Source organism: Alexandromys fortis, unplaced genomic scaffold (genome assembly GCF_014885135.2).
Source record: "Alexandromys fortis isolate MF-2015 unplaced genomic scaffold, M_Fortis_MF-2015_v1.1 scaffold_175, whole genome shotgun sequence".
Taxonomy (NCBI): domain Eukaryota; kingdom Metazoa; phylum Chordata; class Mammalia; order Rodentia; family Cricetidae; genus Alexandromys; species Alexandromys fortis.
The window spans coordinates 2,381,646-2,402,199 of record NW_026068065.1 but is presented as its reverse complement, the minus strand read 5'-3'; the positions used below and the strand labels follow the sequence as shown (position 1 = coordinate 2,402,199).

Here is a 20,554-nt window from a genome sequence, read left to right as displayed (position 1 = left end):
CAGAGAGTGTTTCTCTGCAAGTCAGATCTGGTGTTCAATACTTAGCAATATAAATAACTAAATAAATAAATAAATCCACAAAAGTAGTATTGTCTGACATGACACATGGATCATTTTTGCATGATTAAAAACAGAGCAGACATTACATACAGTTATAGTTTGTCACAAGTAATTTTTTTCTTCAACTGGAGTTACAGTTAAGAGTAAAATATTAATCTTCAAAAATAGTCACTAGAATTAGGATATATTACTAAATCACGATAAAAAATTTGGATTTAGAACTACCTCAGTATCTAGCTGTTAAATAATCTAAAAACCAATCAAAATTCCTGGTGTTCTCATCTAAAAAGAATGAACTGTACTACAGGGTTTGGCCAGGGGCAACACACGGTTCTCTTCAGTTCCATGTCTGGGATTGGAGATACTGTCAAGAGAAGAGTTATGTGTGCAGCGGCAGTTCCTGAGTTCAGCGAGTCCACTAGCTAGTCACGCAGTCCTGATGTATATGCTGAAAGGGATTTAAGCATGGGCTATAATACAATAACCCTGTGCAGATATCCTCCTTCCTGAGGAAGCTTCCCAATCTGTGATACGGACCAGGCAGAATCTAAAAGGAATGGTATTCTTACCTGCCTAGTGAAATCACCCACATTACTAAAAGATTTCAAAAGAAAAGCATGTTCCTTCTAAAAGCTCTTCTGAGCTCTAATCTAAAGTCTTCAGACTCAATATATGTCATTCATAATGTCTGTATATCAGTGTAAATCTATGGAATACAGGAAAGTAGTAATTAGACATAGTTAAAAGGTTAAATGCCACAGTAGGAACAATGAAAATATTATCAATAAATTCGTGGATCAAAACAAAGTAAGTCCAAATAGCCACAGAGAATTTACAGGTGGGAGCTACAGAGACCACTAAAGAGTTGAGAATGTGTGCTGCCCTTGCAGAGGACCCAAGTCAGGTGCAGCCCTCTGTCACTCCGGCTACCGAGAACCCAGCTCCTCCTCTGCCATCTGAGAGCACCTGCACCATGTGCACACACCCACTCACGTGAATAAAAATAAATCTTAATGAATATATAGTTGATACTGTTCTTAAAAGAGTCGATAAAAAATGTATCCAAACACGTACGGTTATTTAATAAAGAACAAACACTTACACAGTCATTTGGTCCAGCTCCTCTTGCATGGCCATCAGAAGATCAGACAAACTGTCACAGACGGGAACGGGCTCTCCTGGGTTAGGGGCCACAGCTTTGGCCTGGGAGGTTGTTCTGAGAGGCTTGTATCGACACTGCAGCTCAGTGATGGGAGCAGGTCTCTGAAGGCTACGGAGCCCATAGGCACCTATCATCTGCACAAGTTTACAAGCTTGCATTAAAGGAACAGCCTGCGCTGGACAACACGAAGGGGAAGACAGCTGTGAACACACTAGCGCTCCACAGTGTGTGTGCCGGTTAGATCTCGTCAGCCTGACACAAGCCTAGCCATCTGCAAAGAGGGAACCCAACTGAGAAAATGCTGCCATCCTCTGGCCTACAGGCAAGTCTGTGGAGCATTTTCCTGATTGGAGATTGATGTATGTGGGCCCAGTTCTCCGGGGCAGAGCCACCCCGGGCAGGTGGTAAACTGAGCAAGGCCTGGAGAGCACGCCCGTAGGAATTGCTCCTCTACAATCTCTGCTTCAGTTCTTGCCTCCAGGCTCCTGTCCCAACCTCCCTTCATGGAGGATGGTGAACTGAAATAAACCCTTTCCTCCTCATGATGCCTCTGGTTATGGTGTCTGTCACAGCGAAAGAGCGCTAACTAGGACTGTGTATGAACAGCATCTGCAAACCAAGGCCAGGATCCTCATTTCTGTCCTCTTACCTTCACCTTCTCCAAAGACTGTGCTCTACACTTCGGGTCCATTTGCTGAGGGGGTTCCCTCTTTAAACACTTCGTTTTCTAAAGGTTAGCAAGGGAAAGAGGAAGCAAAGTACTATTTTAATATATATTTATGATATGAAAAATTCTCAAAACTCAACAGCAAGTAGTGCAATTTGGATGTAGGAGCAGACATGAATAGACATTTGACTAGAAGAAAAAAGGCAGACACATAAAGAGTTGGTTAACAACCTATTCAGATTAATATAAAATAGCCAAAATAAAAAAAGTTAATAGTAAAAAAGAAAACATTACCACATGCCTATTAACATGGGCAAAATAAAAAAAAAGTGATGACATCAAATATTGTCAAGGATGCAGAGAAATTGCATCACTTGCACATTGGTAAAGGCACTGTGTTTGACAAGTCGGCAGTTTCTTATAGAGTCAAACATGTATTTATCATATGTCCTAACAATTGCACTCTTGAGCAATTATTCTAGAAAGATTAAAATTGATGTTCACACACACACACACTCACACACATGCACAAAACCATCAATCAACACATGCATAAAATATCTTTACTTGCAATAGCTGGAAAGTAGCAACAACGCAAACATCCTCAAACAGGGACTGACTAGGTGTAGTAGATCCTTAACGTGGATTAGTGTAAAAGGCAAAGAGAATAGATAACCACTCAGATGGAAGTCCAGGGAAAAGGCAGCCCCAAAGGCTCACACTGTATAACTCTACTTGACCTTTTTCTCATTGGGATACAGCCTCACTATGCAATGCAGGCTGGTCTCAAATCATGGCAATCCCACTGCTTCAGCTGCCTCACAACTTAGATTGCCGGCATGTTCCGCAGTGCCTGACCATACAGGATTCTTGAAATAAGAAAACCACAGAGGAGGCGAACAGAATAACACTTGCTGGGGCTGGGGGAGGTGTGGGTCTAAGGGAACTGTCGGGAAGAACCTTAGAGTGGGTGGACAGGATCTTGATTGCTGTGGTGGCTACATGAAGCTACACAGGTAACAAATCCATGTACGTTCTCTCAGGCCTCTCAGTCACCATTATACCTCTGTCTACTGTTCCTAAAAAGCCTTCAATGGGTGCCAACTACTTATAGTAAGAGTTCAAGTTCAACACTACCACCTGTTTTCAGACAGGAGTCTCACTGTTTGCCAGGCTAGCCAGGAACCTACTATGTACTTCAGGGTGGTTTTAAACACAGGGCCCTCCTGTCTTGGCCTTCTGAGTATAGGAATTATAAATGTTCTTCACTACACCCCACTTTAAAAGTTAGTTGTTGCTGCTGTTGTTGTTGTTGTTTTCCCCTTTTTGGAGACAGTGTCTTGTTAGGCCAGGATGGCCTTGAGATTATACATCTCTGTCCCCAGAAGGATTATATTTTAACACACTCCTCTCTGCAGGGTGTCATTCTTTAGGATCCCGGGATGACTGCAGTGTGGCGGCTCTGCATCACTCCCCTGTCTCAGTGTATCTCTGCTTGTCCCTGAACTCCCAGACTCCCGCCTCAGCCCCAGCTGGCACTAGAGCAAGTACTGTCACACTGGGTTTATCTGCCTCTGTCTCTTAGAGACAGTGGTCTAAACAACAAAACCTATGAGCTGATATTCAACCGGAGACATGGAGACACGGTGTTAGAGATAAATGGGAGCGCTGCACTCTGAGCCTATCTCCGGTGATGTCAGAGCGCCTTTTCACGTGGGAATCAGCACTTTTACTGAGTTTGCTCCTAATTACCCTCTACTCTTTCAGAAGTTATATTTTCTTTCTTATATTCCTTTTATCGTCTCATAGTTTCTACAATAAATATGTAAAGTTAAACTTCTATCTTATCAGATAAAAGATAGCATTAAACAAATATTTAATAAGTCATTGTTCCATTTGCGAATTATTTATAGTACTTTTCTATTTGGGTTTCCAGTTCAAATCTCATTACTCAAATAAGACATAAAAAGAGATTAAGGAAATAAGCAAAATAAGTGGTTTTTATTATTATAGCTATAAAATTATTTTTCCATTTTTGCGTTTGTATCTTTGTGGGCACATGTGTGGAGTGCATGTGCACATGTATGTGCATACATGTGGAAGCCCAAGGTTGATGACAGAATCACCCTGGATTGTCTTTCTACCTTATTTGTTGAAGGCAAGGTCCTTCAGCCAAACCCAGAGCTCATTGATATGGTTCATTTCTCTAGCCAACTTGATCAAGGATTTCCTTGTTTCTACCTTTCCACGATCTAATTACCAGGGAGGCTGCCATGCCCCACAGGCATCCCTCATGCTTGTTCAGCAAACATTTAACTATCACTGAGCCATTTCCCCAATTTCAAATATAGTTATAAAATTCTTTTTAAAAATTATTAAAGGTCCAATGAAATGGCTCAGTTAGTAAAGACCCTTGTAAAAGCCCTTGCAGCTTGAGTCTAATCCCTGGAACCCAAAAGATAGAACATACCCTGCAAGTTATCCTCTGACCTCCACGCGCATGCCATGGTTGCATGTGTGTGTGTGTATGTGATGTGTGCGTGTACACATATCACATACACATACACTAAATAAATGTTTAACAAAACACAGCCAGATAGCCAGGTGTGGCAGTACGTGGCTGTAATCCCACCTACTCAGGAGGCTTGGGCAGGAGGACTGAAGTCAAGGTCAGCCCAGGCTAGGTGGCAAGTCTGAAACCAACAGGGGTTACTAGGGTGTAACCCTGTCTCAAATATTAGTAAATAAAATTGAAAAATATTTCTTTTTTACTGTATATGTGTTTATATAAAGCTGTGTTTAGGATTTTTTTTTTTGAACACAGAAGCACATCAGACCCAGTTTCTTTCTCTCTCTCTCTCTCTCTGCCTGGTACCTCTGGATCAGGATATAAAGCACTCAGCTGTTGCTCTAGTGTCTGACTGTCTGCTTCCCACCATGATGATAATGGACTAACCCCCTGAAACTGTAAGCAAACCCCAATTAAATGTTTTCTTTCATAAGAGTTGCCTTGGTCATGGTGTCTCTTTACCGCAATAGAACAGTAAGAAAATGTATTCTATCATAGATATCTTTTTTTTGGGGGGAGGGGGTTGAGACAGGGTTTCGCTGAAGTTTTAGAACCTGTCCTGGAACTAGCTCTTGTAGACCAGGCTGACTCTGAACTCAGAGAGATCCGCCTGCCTCTGCCTCCTGAGTGCTGGGGAGGCGTGCACCACCACCACCCGACCATAAAGAAGCAGAAAAGACTAAAGGATGAATAAACATCTATTATAAAGTTAAGAAGTAATATCTGGGGAAAGCTGAATATACATACCTTTGGTGGTTTCTTCTTTCCCTTACAGTGCTGTGATCGTGAAACTGTAGGCATTAAAAGTCTGCTGATTTCCAGTCCAGTTTGAAGCTATAAAATTAAAGAAATAATTTATAAGACTGATCTGTAACAAGCTTCTTTATACATAATGAAAGTTGAGATCTCAGCTTTCAAGTATAAAATATGTTCTAAAGTCAAGCAGGGCTTAGGTGCAGTAACTTGGATGGAGCTGAAGCAGGGTTGCATGAGCTTAGGAGCTCAGGGCCAGCCTGGGCAGTGCAGTGAGACTCAATGTTAAAAAACAAAACAATAAAAATAAAGTCCCAAACCCAAAAACCTTTGAAAAAGAATACTCCAGTAATACATTAGTTTGGCAATTATGACTATTTTCTGTTTATAAAGGAATAAATTAGGGTGTGTGTGTGTGTGTGTGTGTGTGTGTGTGTGTGTGTGTGTGGTGTATGCTCATGTGTATATCTCAAGATGAAACTAATATATTCCAGGAGTCAGTTACCTCAACTAAGAATATATATAGCATGTGCAAGGTCTTTGGCAATATATCTGAGAATATGGATGTACAGGCTAAGTGAGAATTTTGCTACTACAGCAAAACAGACTGTCGTAACAATGTACAACACCAAAACTGAGTGTAGACTAGGGTGCAGGTCACGAGGATGAAGTATTCAAAGACACCAGTCACTGTGATAGACTACAGAATGCTACCGACCTCACACGCTCTGTCTTGAAACAGCTTGCGCTGATGCTCCTCTTCCTTTAGTTTTTCCTCTAGATAGTTTATCTTTTCCTGCAATAATGAACATATATGAAAATCAGAGCCAAACATCCTTTCCGAGATGGTCCTAGGGGGTCTAGATTTTTAAGAGCTAGCAAGTTAGAATAGAAAGTAAGAAAAAGAAATGGCAAAAGATGCCAAGATTTCTCTTGGCTGTCTACCTATGCTTCCTTCCTTACTATTGCACATCAGGGCAAAATGAAAGAGAAAAAACTCATAGCTTTATTTGTGGCCACCACCAGACCCATAGAGAATAAACCCACAAGTTTTATTATCGGCTACCTCCAGATCCATGACGAAGTTTCCGAGAATGCTATAGCTTTTAAAGCTATTATGGTCTTGGGTCTCAACATTCACAAAAACAACAAAAACAAACAAACAAACAAACAAACAAAAAACCCCAAACAAACAAAAACAAAAAAACAAACAAAAAAACCTAAACCAAAACAACAAAAAAAAAAAACCCAAAAAACCAAAACCAACAACAACAACAAAAAAATAACAACCAAAAAACCGACAGCAATGTCAGCCATGTGCATGTGATGGGGGCTAATGCTGGGGAGCAGGCGGGGAGACACCTGAGAACTGTAAGACCTGGAAGCGCACAGAAGTAGAAGGAGAGGAGCAATTGCACAAAGCTGTCCTCTGCCCTCCACACATATGGCATGGCATGCATGCTCCCCACCCCATCGTTCACATACACATAGCAAAACTAATGTTAAAAGAGTATCACACATGAAATGGTAAAGCAACAAGGACAATTTGAAAGGCTCTCTGCACACTCCATACCTCACATACATTACACCTTTTACGTGTGTGTGGTTCGGAACAGGAACATGACAGAACTGTCAAGGGGAGAGACTTCGAGACTTCTGAGTATTGCAGCTCTTAAGAGGGGCTACAAAGAGGTTCTAGAGCAGTTCTGTGAAATGACAAGGATTTGGCGGGAGGAGGAGCAGGGGTGTAGGACAGGCACTAAAGGCCACCTAATGCCCTTCAGGTCAGACACCTGAACTGAAAACGTCCTGCCGTCTTAGTCAGGCGCCTGCTGTGCTATCTATCAGCAGGCAAGCTCCCTCATGCCAGGACAGAACACGCTTTCTCCCCAGGCAGGAATTACCCGGATTACTGAATTCTGTACATGAAGGGCTCTAACCCTTTGGCTGCTCACTCCCATACAGTGCCAGCTTGGCATTCCTCCTGGCGCCATCAGCTCCGAGACAAGCAGAAGCTTACCTCAGCAGCCTGTTGCGTGGCTGTCAATCTAAAACACTCTTTCTCTAAGACAGTGAGCTTTTCAAGTTTAGCGTACAGCTTCATCTGATCTTGTTCTTTTTCCCTTTGAAGCTGGGCCTGGAAAAGATTTTTTAAAAAAAAAAAAAGAAAAAAGAAAGAAATCTTAGTTTGGCAAGTGATGCCAGTGGATCAAGAGTCACATAATTTCTGAGAAATCAAAATTTAACATAATCAGCTGCTAGAAACATGTACACACAGGTACATATGTTAGGCACTTCCAAGCAGAGAACAAGAAAAATCCTTTTAAGGAGCAAATGTGATTATGTGACGAACATGTGGCTGAATTCGCACTGTTGCATCCTTTTACAACAGTGGTGCTGGGGTGGGGTCCCACAAAACTTACACCACAGACATGGGGGGGGCACGGGTGGCCAAGCCTGCTCACAGCCCAGCCTCCCCGACTCTAACAGAGAAGAGCACTGGGGACAAAACATGACAGGAAAGTCAACCCCACATGTGCGCAGGCTGTTTCACAGGACAGTTTATTACCACATTAGTAATAAGGACCAACGTTGAGGGGCAAAGAAGAACCGTACTCGGGTTGCTGTGAACGTAAACATGCTATAAAAGGAAAGCCCGCTAATTAGAATAAAATGGAAAGTGGGCACTAAACGCGGTCTTGGAGACCGAAGGCCCAATAGTGCCGTCTCCGAGAAGAGAGAGGAGTAGGACAGAATGCCCCCTGGAAGAATGCAGGCTAAAAATAGTCCAAGCGTAATTTAAAATATTGAAAGTTTAAAAAATAAAAACCCCAAACACCAGAAATAAAAAAGTCGACTCAACAAGTAGGAAACTAGGCAGAGGGGCATTGTCAGAACACGGCCCAGGAATGGAGGCTTGCGAGGCGAATTCTGAGTGCTCTCGTGAGAACACTCCAAGAAGACAGTAGTCCGTGCCCTCAGTTTCTTCCAAATAGAGACGTTCCTGGGCGGTTTCGTGCTCCTCCCAGGGGTAGCAGATGGGAGTGAGTTTATTCCAGACTCCTCACCATTGATGGTTGCTGTTAAGTGCTTAACTAGCCTTTGTCTGTTCCATGGAAAAACATGGTTTTGCCACATATGGCTCCTCCTTGGGATTATACCCAGCTTGAACTCATGAGAACTTTACTCAGGTGACTTTTCTTAACCCTCATGGCATAGACAGAGCTGGCTATTGCATGAGACTTCGGTCGGCTTCATTTCTCGCTCCATTCCCCCAGGTCCCATAGCCTCTAGAGTGGTAAACAGTGCATCAATTATCAAGTTGCTGAAAATTAACAATAAAGAGAAAGTCTTACCAGCATCCTGAGAAGCAGAAACAAAGCACACACGGGGGAAGAAGATAAGAACAGCCATTAGATACCACGAACGCTTAAGACAACTGAGACAAAAATCTTTAATGTGCTAGAAATTTAAAGTTGGGCATTGTGGTATACTTCTGTAACCATAGTACTCAAGAGTCGAGGTAGGAGGATCGTCCTGAGCCAGAAATCAGCCTAGGCAATACAGCAAGGTCAAGGCCAGGCTGCATTTTAGCTCAAAACAAGCCAGCAAACAAAAATAACTCCCAATAAATAAACATACAGGGCAAGAGAGACGGCTCAGAGGGTATAAAAGTACTCGCTGGTAGAGCCCAATGATCTGAGTTTAGTCCCTGGAACCCACAGAGGAACCCGAGCAGGGTGGCGTGCATCTGTCAGCAGACGCAGGGGAGCTGTGTGCAAGCTCACAGGCCAGTCAGTGTGCAGTCTGCAGCTCAGCTGCAGAAACAGAGGCAGACCCCGTCTCCAAACAACAGGAGGAGAAGATGGACTTCTGAAGAGTGGGCCACCACATGTGTGCTCCGACAGCACACACATATACACCTAAACACACATACACACCTAAACACACATATATACCTAACACACACACATACACACCTAAACAATACACACCTAGACACACACAGATACAAAAACAGACAAACAAGACATGAAAGTCACAAACTAGAGTTCTATGTCTAGCAAAAACATCTCTCACAAATACATCTGAAATAAAGGCTTCTCCAGGTATATGAATGCTATGAGAATTTTGGGCATTAATTTTTTTCTTCAGACTGAAGAAACTCAATCCATGCAGAAAAATAAAATGCACTGGAAATGATTAAAATGTAAATAAATATATATTTTCTTTGTAATTTTCTTTAAAGGACAATCAGAATCTAAGAGCGCTAACAAGGAACTACGGGTCGGTTTCATGACATGTAAAAGCAAAGGAAAGCTGTATTACAAATGGGAAACTGGAAGCAGATAGCAGAAGGGTCTTTCTCGTGAAGTGTTTAGCACTAATTAAGGCAGACTGTGGCAAGTTAGAATACAGGTGTCTGAAGGAAGAAGCTGTCACCAGAGCTGGGGGTGCTGGTTCATGCCAGAAACACCAGCCCCTTGCAAGGCTAAGGGCAGACTACTTACTGCAAGTTCAAACCCACCCTGGCACCAGATTGAGACCTTGCCTTAACACAAATGAATAAATGGATGAATGGATGGATGAATGAACGAACGAACGAGTAATGGGTTGAAGGAGCAGCTCAATAGTGAATCAGTTGCCTGGTGTGTACGATGCCCAGGGCTCAATTCCTTGCACCACACACACAAACACATATGCATACAAAGAAACCACTAGTAAGATTTGAAAATACTTTTAAATGAATGAAATAAAAATAAAAATGACCAAACTCTGTTGGGTAAAGGCAAAAAGTGTTTTGTAGGGACTAGATAACTTTATAAAAACAGAACAGTTGAGAGAATGAAAGGAAGACTCGGGGTGGGGTCCATTAGAAGCTGCCTCTGAGTGATACTAGGAAGAGTCAGACAACAGAGCACAGACAGAGAGAGAAAGAGACACAGAGAGAAAGATGAGAAGCACCACACATCACAAAGGAGGTGACAGGACAGAGAGAAGTGTGAAGAAGGGCGAGGGAGCTAACAGGATGGGTAGCACATGGCTTCAGCCGTGGCTCTCGGGCAGGGGGAGCAAGACTTAGGCAGAGTCCAAAAGGCAAGGCAGGCAAGCTGCACACTGAAGAAGCTCTCAAAAGCTACCCTTCCATCTGGGGAAATCTATCAGATGGTGACTCCTTCTGTGTGACAGGCCAACACTCCCCATTTCCGAGGGCTGTGTGCAAAGGAGCCAGCCTATTGTTCTCAGACTGAGTTATTCTGGAGACCTGAAAAACAAGGAATAACCACAAGGCAGGTGGTAGCCTGCGACTACATGCTGCAGCCTCTGGGAGGACGCAGCTGTAGTGTGGGAAGGGGCTTGGGGCAGATGCTAAGAGGTTCAGGCTTAGAAAGCTGGGCTTTGGCAGGGGACGGTTAGTAGATGGAGCTCCACCTCCTCCTCCTGAGGATGGGAGCAGACTCCATTACCTGAAGATGACTGTGGACAACTGGTCAGTGGGTACCAGATCTCTGTAGCTAAGGGCCAGCAGGAGTGAGCTCAGAGTCCCCAGCAGAATACCTGGCACTGCTGTGCATCTCCCGCGGGGCAGTCCGTGCGGAGCAGGGTTAGAGAGCACAGCCTAGACAGCCTAGACACGGGGATGTCAGGGCTTGCTTGCCTGCCCTAGTCACCTTCTATCTGAACTGTCAGCCTAAACAAATGTTAACGTCATGGACACTCCGCATCGTGTTCTTCCTATTTTCTCTTCTGTGTCACTAGTGCCACAGGAGATGGCTGTAATGGGGCTTAGGTGTGTTTTTATTTCTTGTTTGCTCTGGTGTTGTTGCTGTTTTCTCCTCTCATTGTGACTGAGAATTAAATCCCTAAGAGAAGGCTGCTCACAAAGGTCCCTGAATAAAAGCAGAACTCCCACCAACAATGTGTAAACCACGAGTAGCACAGGAAGGGGAACGGAGGGTTCAAAGTCCACCTGCTAACAAGAGAAACGCACAGTGACTTTGAAGAACACAGAAACAGCAGATAAGCAAAGGAAGGAAATCAATCCAGGATGTGGGAGATAAAGCAAGATGAGAAACTCCGGAAAGAAGCTGCCATTTTGGGGAGGAAAAAAACTCCAAAATGTCAGAAATGAAAAACCCAATTTGCCAAATTAAAAACACGGCAGAGAGCATCACAGACATTGCACTGGATCACTAGATCAAGCAGAGCAGAGAATATCAAGAGTGAAGACAAGGTGGAGGGATCACCACACTCAGCCGTCAATAAAGAAAAGAAGCAAGCATGAACACACCCATACCCACTCTGGGACAGGAGCATACACCACATCTAAGACTCCCTCAGGCAGAGGAGACAAGATAAAAGCTAACAGCTAAGCTTCATTGTCAACCTGACTGGATTTAGGACCGCCATGGAAATCTTTCTTTGGGTGTGCCTGTGTAGGTGCTTACAGTAACGGTTGGAGAGGAGGGACTTCCCAGTCTGAACGTGGAGGATCCCAAACTGAACAAACAGGAGAATGCAAGCAGACCTTCCTGACTGGGGTGCAAGGTGAACAGCAGTCGCCCACCCCTGCCACTGTCAGGAACTGTGGGGTCAAGAAAGAGACACCATCGGAACTCAAGTGTCCGGACAAGGCAAACTTCAGTCTTGGAAAGAGGCCTGCTGCTCATCAGAGCTGAAGAACAAGCACCGGAACAGGAAATGCAAACGGTTTTTATTCTAATTCAGGTGACTGTGGCTTCTCCATTGGCTGGGATCCAACCTCACAACCTTTTGCAAATGGCTAGCCTGGAAAGAATCAGTGCACAGGAAATGAAGGGCCTTGCCTAAACAGAGGTTCCACTGTGTGTGTCTCTGTGTGTGTCTGTGTGTGCGTGCGTGTGTGGTAGCTAAAACATTCGTATAAAAGTTTTACAAAGTGGAAAAGGTCATATTTGACTCTTCAACACAAGCGTCATGGTATTTGGTGGAAAGACTCATATTTAATGCTTCTTACCTTACCATGATGGCCTGTGCACTCAGACTGGGGTCACAGTTGCTTTTGTCTGGAGTTTGCCACAGCCACAGGAAACTGGTACTGAGGTGTGGGGCTGATAAAGCTGACTGCATGGGTTCTTAGGTGTTTGGACCCAGTTTACGGGAAGAATATGAAAGAACTCAGAGCTGTGAGTTAGCAAAGTCCTAGAATCCTTTAAGCAGAGCTCAGGGGCATTCTAGGAAGGCTAGACAAGAAAACCAGTAGATACACAGTGGCATCCCAATTCATGAAATTCTGAAGACAAAAGGGATCTGATAACAGGAACTGAGCTAGAGGCCATTCACACTGTGCTCTGGTGACAAAACTGGACTCATGCTGCCCTTGTCCTGAGCACTTGAGAGAGGCTGAATTCAAAAGCAAAAGACAGGGGATGAAGATGGTTCATCAATTAAGAGTTAAGAACAATTGTTTTTTGTTTTGTTTGTTGTTGTTGTTTGTTTTTTGTTTTTCCAGACAGTGTTTCTCTGTAGCTTTGGAGCCTGTCCTGCAATTGTTATTCTTCCAGAGGACTTGGGACTGATACCCAATACCCACATCTGGTGGCTCACAACTCTCAGTAACTTGAGTTCCAGAAGATCCAGGCCCCTCTTCTGGCCTACCTCGGTGACCACACGTGTATACATATGTGTTCGCACACACACACACACACACACACACACTAAGCCTCTTAAAAAGTAATGTATTAATTTGTTAGGTAGAGGAAATTTCAAGGGAAGATTAGATTCAGGCTGTGGCATTGTTATTTCCCACTGCTGAGAGAGAGAGAGAGAGAGAGAGAGAGAGCAAAAAGTGGACCAGGAAAGTATGAAAATATGCAGTGTAGTCAAGAAGAGAGCACTGAGGAAATTCAATGTTGCAGCCAAGGGGATGGACAGCAATTTTAAGTGTTAAAGGTAGTATCGCCATTAAAGAGAAACCTGGTTCTGTCCTTGGAACAATAGGAAAGTTGCTATGAGGGTAAGACCAGAGCCACGGAAGGTTCCAATTTGTGAGAATGCAAATTCATTTGAAAGCTGAGATTCTGAACTGGGCTTTACCGATTAGAAAGGTTCACCGATTGAAAACAGCTGTAGGCAAACAGAGGTCACAGTAACCGTGACCCAAGAGGTCAGACCACATCTTGGGCTGGCAGAAGAACTTGGCAGTGTCACCCACATGGTCTCGGTTTTGCATAAATGAAAGACAGAAGAGTGAGAAGTCATCAGGATTTGCACCAACATGTCTGAAGGCCACTGACACGAGGCAATGTGTGACAGGTTCCAAGTTCCTGCAAAGAGGCTACTGCACGAAGCAGACAAGGTGAAGTCTAAACTGCAGTGAGACCCCAGCGTGTTGGAGATAGCAACATCATGGGACATCTCAGGAAAGTTACAAGCATATAGTAGACCTGGCCCAAGGGAGAGGCCGTGTGTGCTACAGGAAGGAGAGCCGGAAGGACATGACCCCTCAAGAGAGAGTCCGTGTGCTACAGGCAGGAGAGCTGGAAGGAAAGGGCCCCTCAAGGCTGTTAGAGCGCAGACTACTCCATCACAGCCCCAGTCACCACACACACACACACACACACACACACACACACACACAGCACAGCACAAGGCTGATCCTGGCTCTGCTGACTTTAGGTCTGGTTCTGGTTTGATCTTTGTATAGCCCTACCCCTCTTCTGTACTAGGAAAGTCTACTCTGTATCACTGGGCTGGGATTCTTTGTGATTTTATAGGAGCTCAAAGGCAAGAGTTTGTCTTGAGTCTCAGAAGAGTTTGAACTGTTGAAAGATTATGGGAACCTTTACACATGTAAGAGTATTTTCCACTGTGAGACGAAGATGAGACTTTGGGATGCACGGGGTGGCGTGCTATGCTCTAAAGCACATCTGCTTGGCCATCAGGTTGATAAGGCATGGGATTGTGATGGCTCATCTTTACTGTCAACTTTTTGGACTTAGAATCGCCACGAAAACACATCTCTAGGTATGTATATGAGACTGTTTCCAGAAAGGTTTAAATCAGGAGGAAAGACCTATATGAATGTAGGTGGCATTATCCCATTGGCTGGGGCCCTGAAGTGAATAAGGAGAAAGAAGCAGAATGCCAGTACCCATCTCTGTTTCCCGACTGAAGAAGGTGCAGTGTAACCAGCTGCCTTGTGTTCCTCTGCTCTGCCTTCTCTACTGCGATGGGCTACTACACTATAAAAACGAGCCCAAATAAGCCCTTCCTTTGCTTTAGCAGCTTTGGTCAGGTATCCTGTCACAGAAATGGGGAAAACAATACTATCTGTAAGTTATGACAAAACTTTCCCCAACTTGGGGAAAGAAAAGGACATCTAATGTAAGAAACATGCCCCCCACCACAAAGGTATTTAGCTTAACAAGGACCATAGCTCCTGAAACTTCCCCTTCTTGCCAATTAGCCAATCACACCAGACTGTGTGGGAAGAGATGCAACCACTGCCTCTGCCAGAGATGAAAGGCAGGCTTGCTGGCTGTCCTATCTAGTTTAGCTGGGGTTCTAGAGCACCCTTTTCCAAAAAGAAATCATCTTGCCCAATTACTTTCATGCCCATATGTTCATGTGTTCCTTTGTGCAACACTGAGATTCTCTTCCACCCCCCACAAATACAAGGGGTACTTAGAACTCCAAATTGACATGCCCCAAGAGGACCACTCCACCACACAGCACAGGTAAAAGACCAGAACTCCAGAAGAAACATTACAAGCAGCAAGAGAAAACCAGCAACGAAAGCACACCCAACATAATGACATGAAACTTCTCAGCAAAATCCCTAAGGACAGGGAGCACGGAATGATGGGAGCAAGGAATGGTGGGAGCACGGAATGATGTAGTTCCAGCCCCGACAGCAAATGATTACCAACTGAGACGACAACATCCAGAAAAGTTATCTTGTAAAATTAATGAAGAAATATATTTGACAAACCCAAGTCATTTATGACCACTAAGCCAGCACTGGGAAAGACAAAGAAACCCAACACAAAAGCCATAAAATCAACCCCCAAATCAGCTTTTATTATGTTAATTGTGAATATGATGAGACAGAAAAAAAGAGAACAATTCTTTCCACAGGATGGAGATGTGGGGCACAGTGGGGGACTTTGTCACTGGAGTGTGGCCCTGGCCTCCACTTCATCGCTCCTGCTTTCTGACAGCAAGGTTTCATTTTCCTGAAGCCCCTGCTATGAAGCCACAGGCCCGAAGCAACCATGGATGGGAATGCTTAAACTGAAATAAACACGGAGCACTCTTTTATTAACCTTACTTATTTTATTGTGTATTTTTATTTTTTGAGATAGGGTCTCTCTGTGTAGTTTTGGAATTCACTATGCAGACTAGGCTAGACTTGAACTCAGAAAGATCCAACTGGATTTGCCTCCATTGTGCAGGGTTTAAGGCCTGAGTCATCACACCTGATAATCTTTTCATTTTAAGAGGTAATTGTCTCAGGTGCCTCTTGACTGAATGCTATAATTTCAATTTTTAATCCATTTTGAAAAGTGCTCAGTTACCCTATTCTCAAGAATTACTTCTTAGCCGGGTGGTGGTGGTACACGTCTTTGATCCCAGCACTTGGGAGGCAGAGGCGGGTAGATCTCTATGAGTTTGAGGCCAGCCTAGTCTACAAGAGTTAGTTCCAGGACAGCTAGGACTGTTATAGTGAGAAACCCTGCCTCAAACAAACAAACAAACAAACAAACAAACAAACCAAAACCAAATTAAATTAATTCTACATCATTTTTCTCTCCATTTAAAAACCTCTGGTTATATATCCAGTTAGATCTTTCTTATTACACTGACATGTTACCTTTCCTTATTTTCTGAATTTACTATAATTTTGCCTTTTGTTGGGCTGGGCGGCATGTGTCCATTTCTTTAATTCTTTCTGGTAATCATCTAGTAGATCTACTAGTTCTAAATTTCACTTTTAATATTTAATTCTTTCTCTTGGCCAAATTATGGTTTCTAACACTCAGCAGAGAATGTCATCTTCCTCCCCCACTGATGTAGAAGGGTCTTCTATCTATCTGTTGCTTTCATTGGTTAATTAATAAAGAAAACTACTTGGCCTGATAGGTCAGAACATAGGTAGGCGGGGGAAGACAGAACAGAACTGTGGGAGAAAGAAGCAGAGTCAGGCAGACGCCATGAAGTTCTGGCCCAAGATGGATGCAGATTAGAATCTTTCCTGGTAAGCCACCACTTCATGGTGCTACACAGATTATTAGAAATGGGTTAATCAAGATGTGAGACTTAGCCAATAAGAGGCTGGAACTAATGGGCCAGGCAGTGTTTAAATAAATACAGTTTCTGTGTAATTATCAGGGTATAAGCTTGCTAACCAGGCGGCTGGGAGCCGGGCTGTGGGAAGCAGCCCACTGCTCAACATTGCAACACCCCACCTCTTCGTTTTTGAGATAGAGTCTAATTATGTTGCCAGAGTGGGCTCAAGCTTCCAAACTCCAGCGGCCCCTGCCTCAGTTGCATCCCTTCCCAACTAGTGCTGGTGAACTTAGGGGTTGGGGTCTGTCGGAGCCATGGCATACTCAGAGCAAACTGTGGGAATGTCACGGTGTCCTTTTCTGAGTCCCTGCTCCTGGTTGTCACCGAGGTTTTCTGCTTTCTTACTCAACTTCACAAAGCATGAAGCCTGAGGTCCTAGGCCTTCTGCTCTTTGTAGGCTTCAAGCTGTTTTCCTGAGCTAGAGCCGGGCTGTCAGAGGTGCTGTCTCAACTGCCCCCTCTGAAGTCACTAATGCATTCACAAGGAACGAACCAAAACAGCAGGCCGAACTGTGGGGATTTAAATCTGTACTAAGCCTGAATCCCTGATTATGTGCTGCCCCCCTTAGCACCTCATCTTCTTCCAACCCCCCCCTCCTCCTTTCTTTCTTGTGTGACTTCTTCAGGTTATCTGTTAATTCTTTCTTATTTTCTCTGCGAAGATGTCGGCCTAAAGACTTCAGCTGAAAATCTACACACAGCCTTATAGCTTACTAGGAGTATAATATGAAAATTTCCCCATATTCTATTCTTCAAACAATCATATTAAATTACCATTCCTCAAAGGAGAGTATGCTTACCTGTTGTTCTAGGATCATAGCCTTTTCTCGCTCTACATTGAGAACCATTCTCTTTGTGTATTCGAGTTGCTTCTCAAGAAGAACACAACGAGACTGGGCTGAGCTTAACTGGATGCTTATATCTATGAAAGACAAAATAATGAGCTAATCATTACATAGATCAGGGATTTAGTTATACTGCAAACTCAATCCAAAGCTAAAAGTGACTTCGTGTGTGTGTGTGTGTGTGTGTGTGTGTGTGTGTGATGTGTGTGCTGCACACTCACAAGCCACAGGAGGCGGATGCCAACTGTCTCCTCTATTCCCTCTGCCTTATTTCCTTGAATCAGGCCTCTCCTATGACTGGGAGCCATTGGTTCAGCTTGCCTAGCCAGCAAGCCACTAAGATGTGCCTCTCTTTCCTGCCTACCCCCAAAGCTAGAGTTCTAGGTACTCACAGCCGTGCTCAGCCCTTTTAGATGGGTGCCTGAGATTCTAATCCTGGCCTCACTCTTGTAAGCAAGTGCTCTTGTTCACTGACTTTAAACTTACGTTTGGTGAGCACTCATATACCAAATTCACAGGTCTGAAGGCAACCTGTGGGTTTCAATTTTCACTTTCTACCATTTAGAGCTCCTGGGCAGCACAGAACTCGGGTCATCAAGTTTGGCAGCATGGAGCCATTGCTCTGGCTCTCTCCTCTACTCCTCTTTATCTTTTTATCAAAAAAAAAATTGTGTGTGTGTGTGAAACAATCTCTCATTTGGTAGCCCTGGCCAGCCTGGAAGTTGCTATGCAGACCAGGCTAGCTATGAATGCACAGAGATCCACCTCTGCCTCCTAAGTACTGCGAGTAAAGGTGTGTGCCACCATGCCTGCCTCTCTCCTCTCCTCCAAACTACTGACCACTGAGTTCATCCTAAAAGGGTAAGTAGCCAGTGTTTTAGCTGTGAGCCTGGCCTTTAATGGCCGAGCCATCCCTCCAGCGCCAAGTAGCCAGTTTTGAATCTGTTCACTTCTATCCGTTTATTTTATTCAGTCTCACATTCTCTTCTCATTCTTCATGCTATTTGTAAGGTGAAACAAAAACAGGGGTGTGATTATGTGAGCGAATGTTTTTGAAGGAAAACAAAAAGGTTTTGAAGAAAAAATTAAACAAAGAACTCCCACTCAAAATTTCTTAAAATTCTTATCTAATACCCTTTTCCTAACTCCCACAGAAGTCTCTGCCTATCTATCTCCTCTAATTAATCCTGAATTCCCAAGTTGAATAAACTTATTTCCCGTTCATTTTTATTATTTCTATGTTGTTTAATTACTACCATGGCTTTATATTTCAAAAATTTTAAATTAACATTAACCAAAAATATAAAGAATTATTATGGGTTTAGCTGGGATTTATTAATTACTCTAAAATATTCTAATTTCTAAACACAACTCACCTAAGTCTTTTCTTTTAACTCAAAATTATGTATGCACTGGGGGTCGGACTGCAGCTCAGCTGCTAGAGCAAGCCTGCAGGTGTGCACGTGCAATCCTGCACTTGGGGTGGAAGCAGAAGCATCACTACAGGAAGTTCAAGACCAGCGTGAGGGATGGGTGAAAACCCTTGCCTCAAAAATGTATTTGTGAGCTAGGATAATAGATATTAATGCAGCTAAGCTCAAAGTTACCTTAGTTTCCCACAAATATCAAAATGCCTAAGACCACGGCCACGAGCTCTCAGTGGCTGTAAAAGCAGGTGTTTGAGGAGCCAGCGTGCCCTGGGCTTGCTGCTGTGGAACTGTACGCCCTGGCACCCGCATGCTGAGAACCGCCATCACATACCTTTTTTCTGTTTAATTAGTTCCTGGTGGGCCAGGTTCCGCTCATTTGACTCGTTCTCCAAGGCCTTTTTATACTGCGCCGCCTCTCTGGACAGAGAGTTCAGGTTGTCCTCAGCCTGAGTCCGCTCCAGCTCGATTCGATGGATCTTTTCCTGGAGAGTTTTTAAGGCTGAAACAAGTGCTAGAAAAGAAATCTGCTTTAGGTTTTCAGTAAAATTTTTTGAAAACCTAATAATCACAGCAACTTCAGTAACAATAAAAAATAAACAGTGTATGTTTGTTAGTAGCCAGAAAATATATACAAGTCGATGTATTAAACTGATAAAATTAAAATGACTCGAAAAAGGTATACATTTCCTATGACATAGCTTGTAAAAACAATAATTTACTGAAATTAGTGATTTCTAGGACAGAACCACAAGTAATTTATTATTCAAATGAGAGGACTTCCACTAATTAACATGGAATTGAGGTTTAAAGTTGTGCTCAGTTCTTGATGTGGCCAGTTTTAGTGAAATCACAGCCATTTTTTGTTCTTTGTCCGAGAAGCAATATTAAAGATCAGGACGCATGAGGCGGGACAGTTTTTCCGTGAAACAAACAAACAAGCGGGCTGGACTAAAAGACACACAGAGAGCACACGTTTGCTCCTGGGATTTTGACTTAGCGGACTGGTGTCTTCACGGTGCAGATAAATGGAGAGGTCAGAATTTCTCAAATGTTATTTTACAATTTTTACCCCTTTCTGGTTTCAGATGATGAAGCTAGAGCTGAGTGGAATATAAATAAGTGAACATTAATAGCACAGTAAAATGCTTGCTGAGACTTTTGCTTGCTCTTTGTCTGGCACCAGCAGCTGGTGCTCTGATTTGGATGTCAACTTAACACAAGCATCGTCTGGGAAGAAGACCCTCAATTGAGAAGATACCTGCACCAGACTAGCCCTTGGGAAAGCCTGTGGTGCGCTGTCTTGATTAACCATCGATGTGGGAGGGCCCAGCTCACTGTGGGCAGTGCTAGCCCTGGGCTGGCCTGAGAAGCAGGCAGGTAAACAGCATGCCCCCAGGTCAGCGAAGCTTCCCTCAAGGATGGATGGAGTGAGTGTGACCTGAGAGGTGTGAGTGCAAGGAACACTTTTCTCACCAGGCTGCTTCATCATGACAATGCTTTATCACGCCAATAGAAATCCTACCGAAGACAGTGACTATTAAAACAGATTTTTTTTGAAGATTAATAGACAGATCTTGTAATTTATAAAGCATAAAATATTTCTGGAGTCACAAATATTTTCTAATTCAATTTTAAGGTTCTTTTAAGTTTATGTTTAAAAAGTTATAATTGTCATATTTGATAGTTAATTAGATATAATGGCTTCCAAAGGGGCTTACAAGGATAACCTTGGATATGT

At 43.5% G+C, this 20,554-nt stretch overlaps 1 protein-coding gene across 5 annotated transcripts in view; it reads right to left on the bottom strand.

The window, feature by feature from the left end:
- Cep57l1 (centrosomal protein 57 like 1) overlaps positions 1-20,554 on the bottom strand; it is a 52,045-nt gene that overhangs the window by 3,566 nt on the left and 27,925 nt on the right. For 2 of the 5 annotated variants that reach the window (XM_050120497.1, XM_050120498.1), the window contains exons 3-9: positions 19,148-19,327; positions 17,342-17,463; positions 7,232-7,348; positions 5,930-6,007; positions 5,206-5,292; positions 1,872-1,949; positions 1,163-1,392 (exon numbers count right to left, since the gene is read on the bottom strand). In XM_050120497.1, the coding sequence (XP_049976454.1) occupies positions 1,163-1,392; positions 1,872-1,949; positions 5,206-5,292; positions 5,930-6,007; positions 7,232-7,348; positions 17,342-17,463; positions 19,148-19,327 (892 nt within the window). Of the gene's footprint in view, positions 1-1,162; positions 1,398-1,871; positions 1,950-5,205; positions 5,293-5,929; positions 6,008-7,231; positions 7,349-17,341; positions 17,464-19,147; positions 19,328-20,554 lie in introns of those variants that run through there. The other 3 variants (XM_050120499.1, XM_050120501.1, XM_050120500.1) reach the window with 3 other exon arrangements.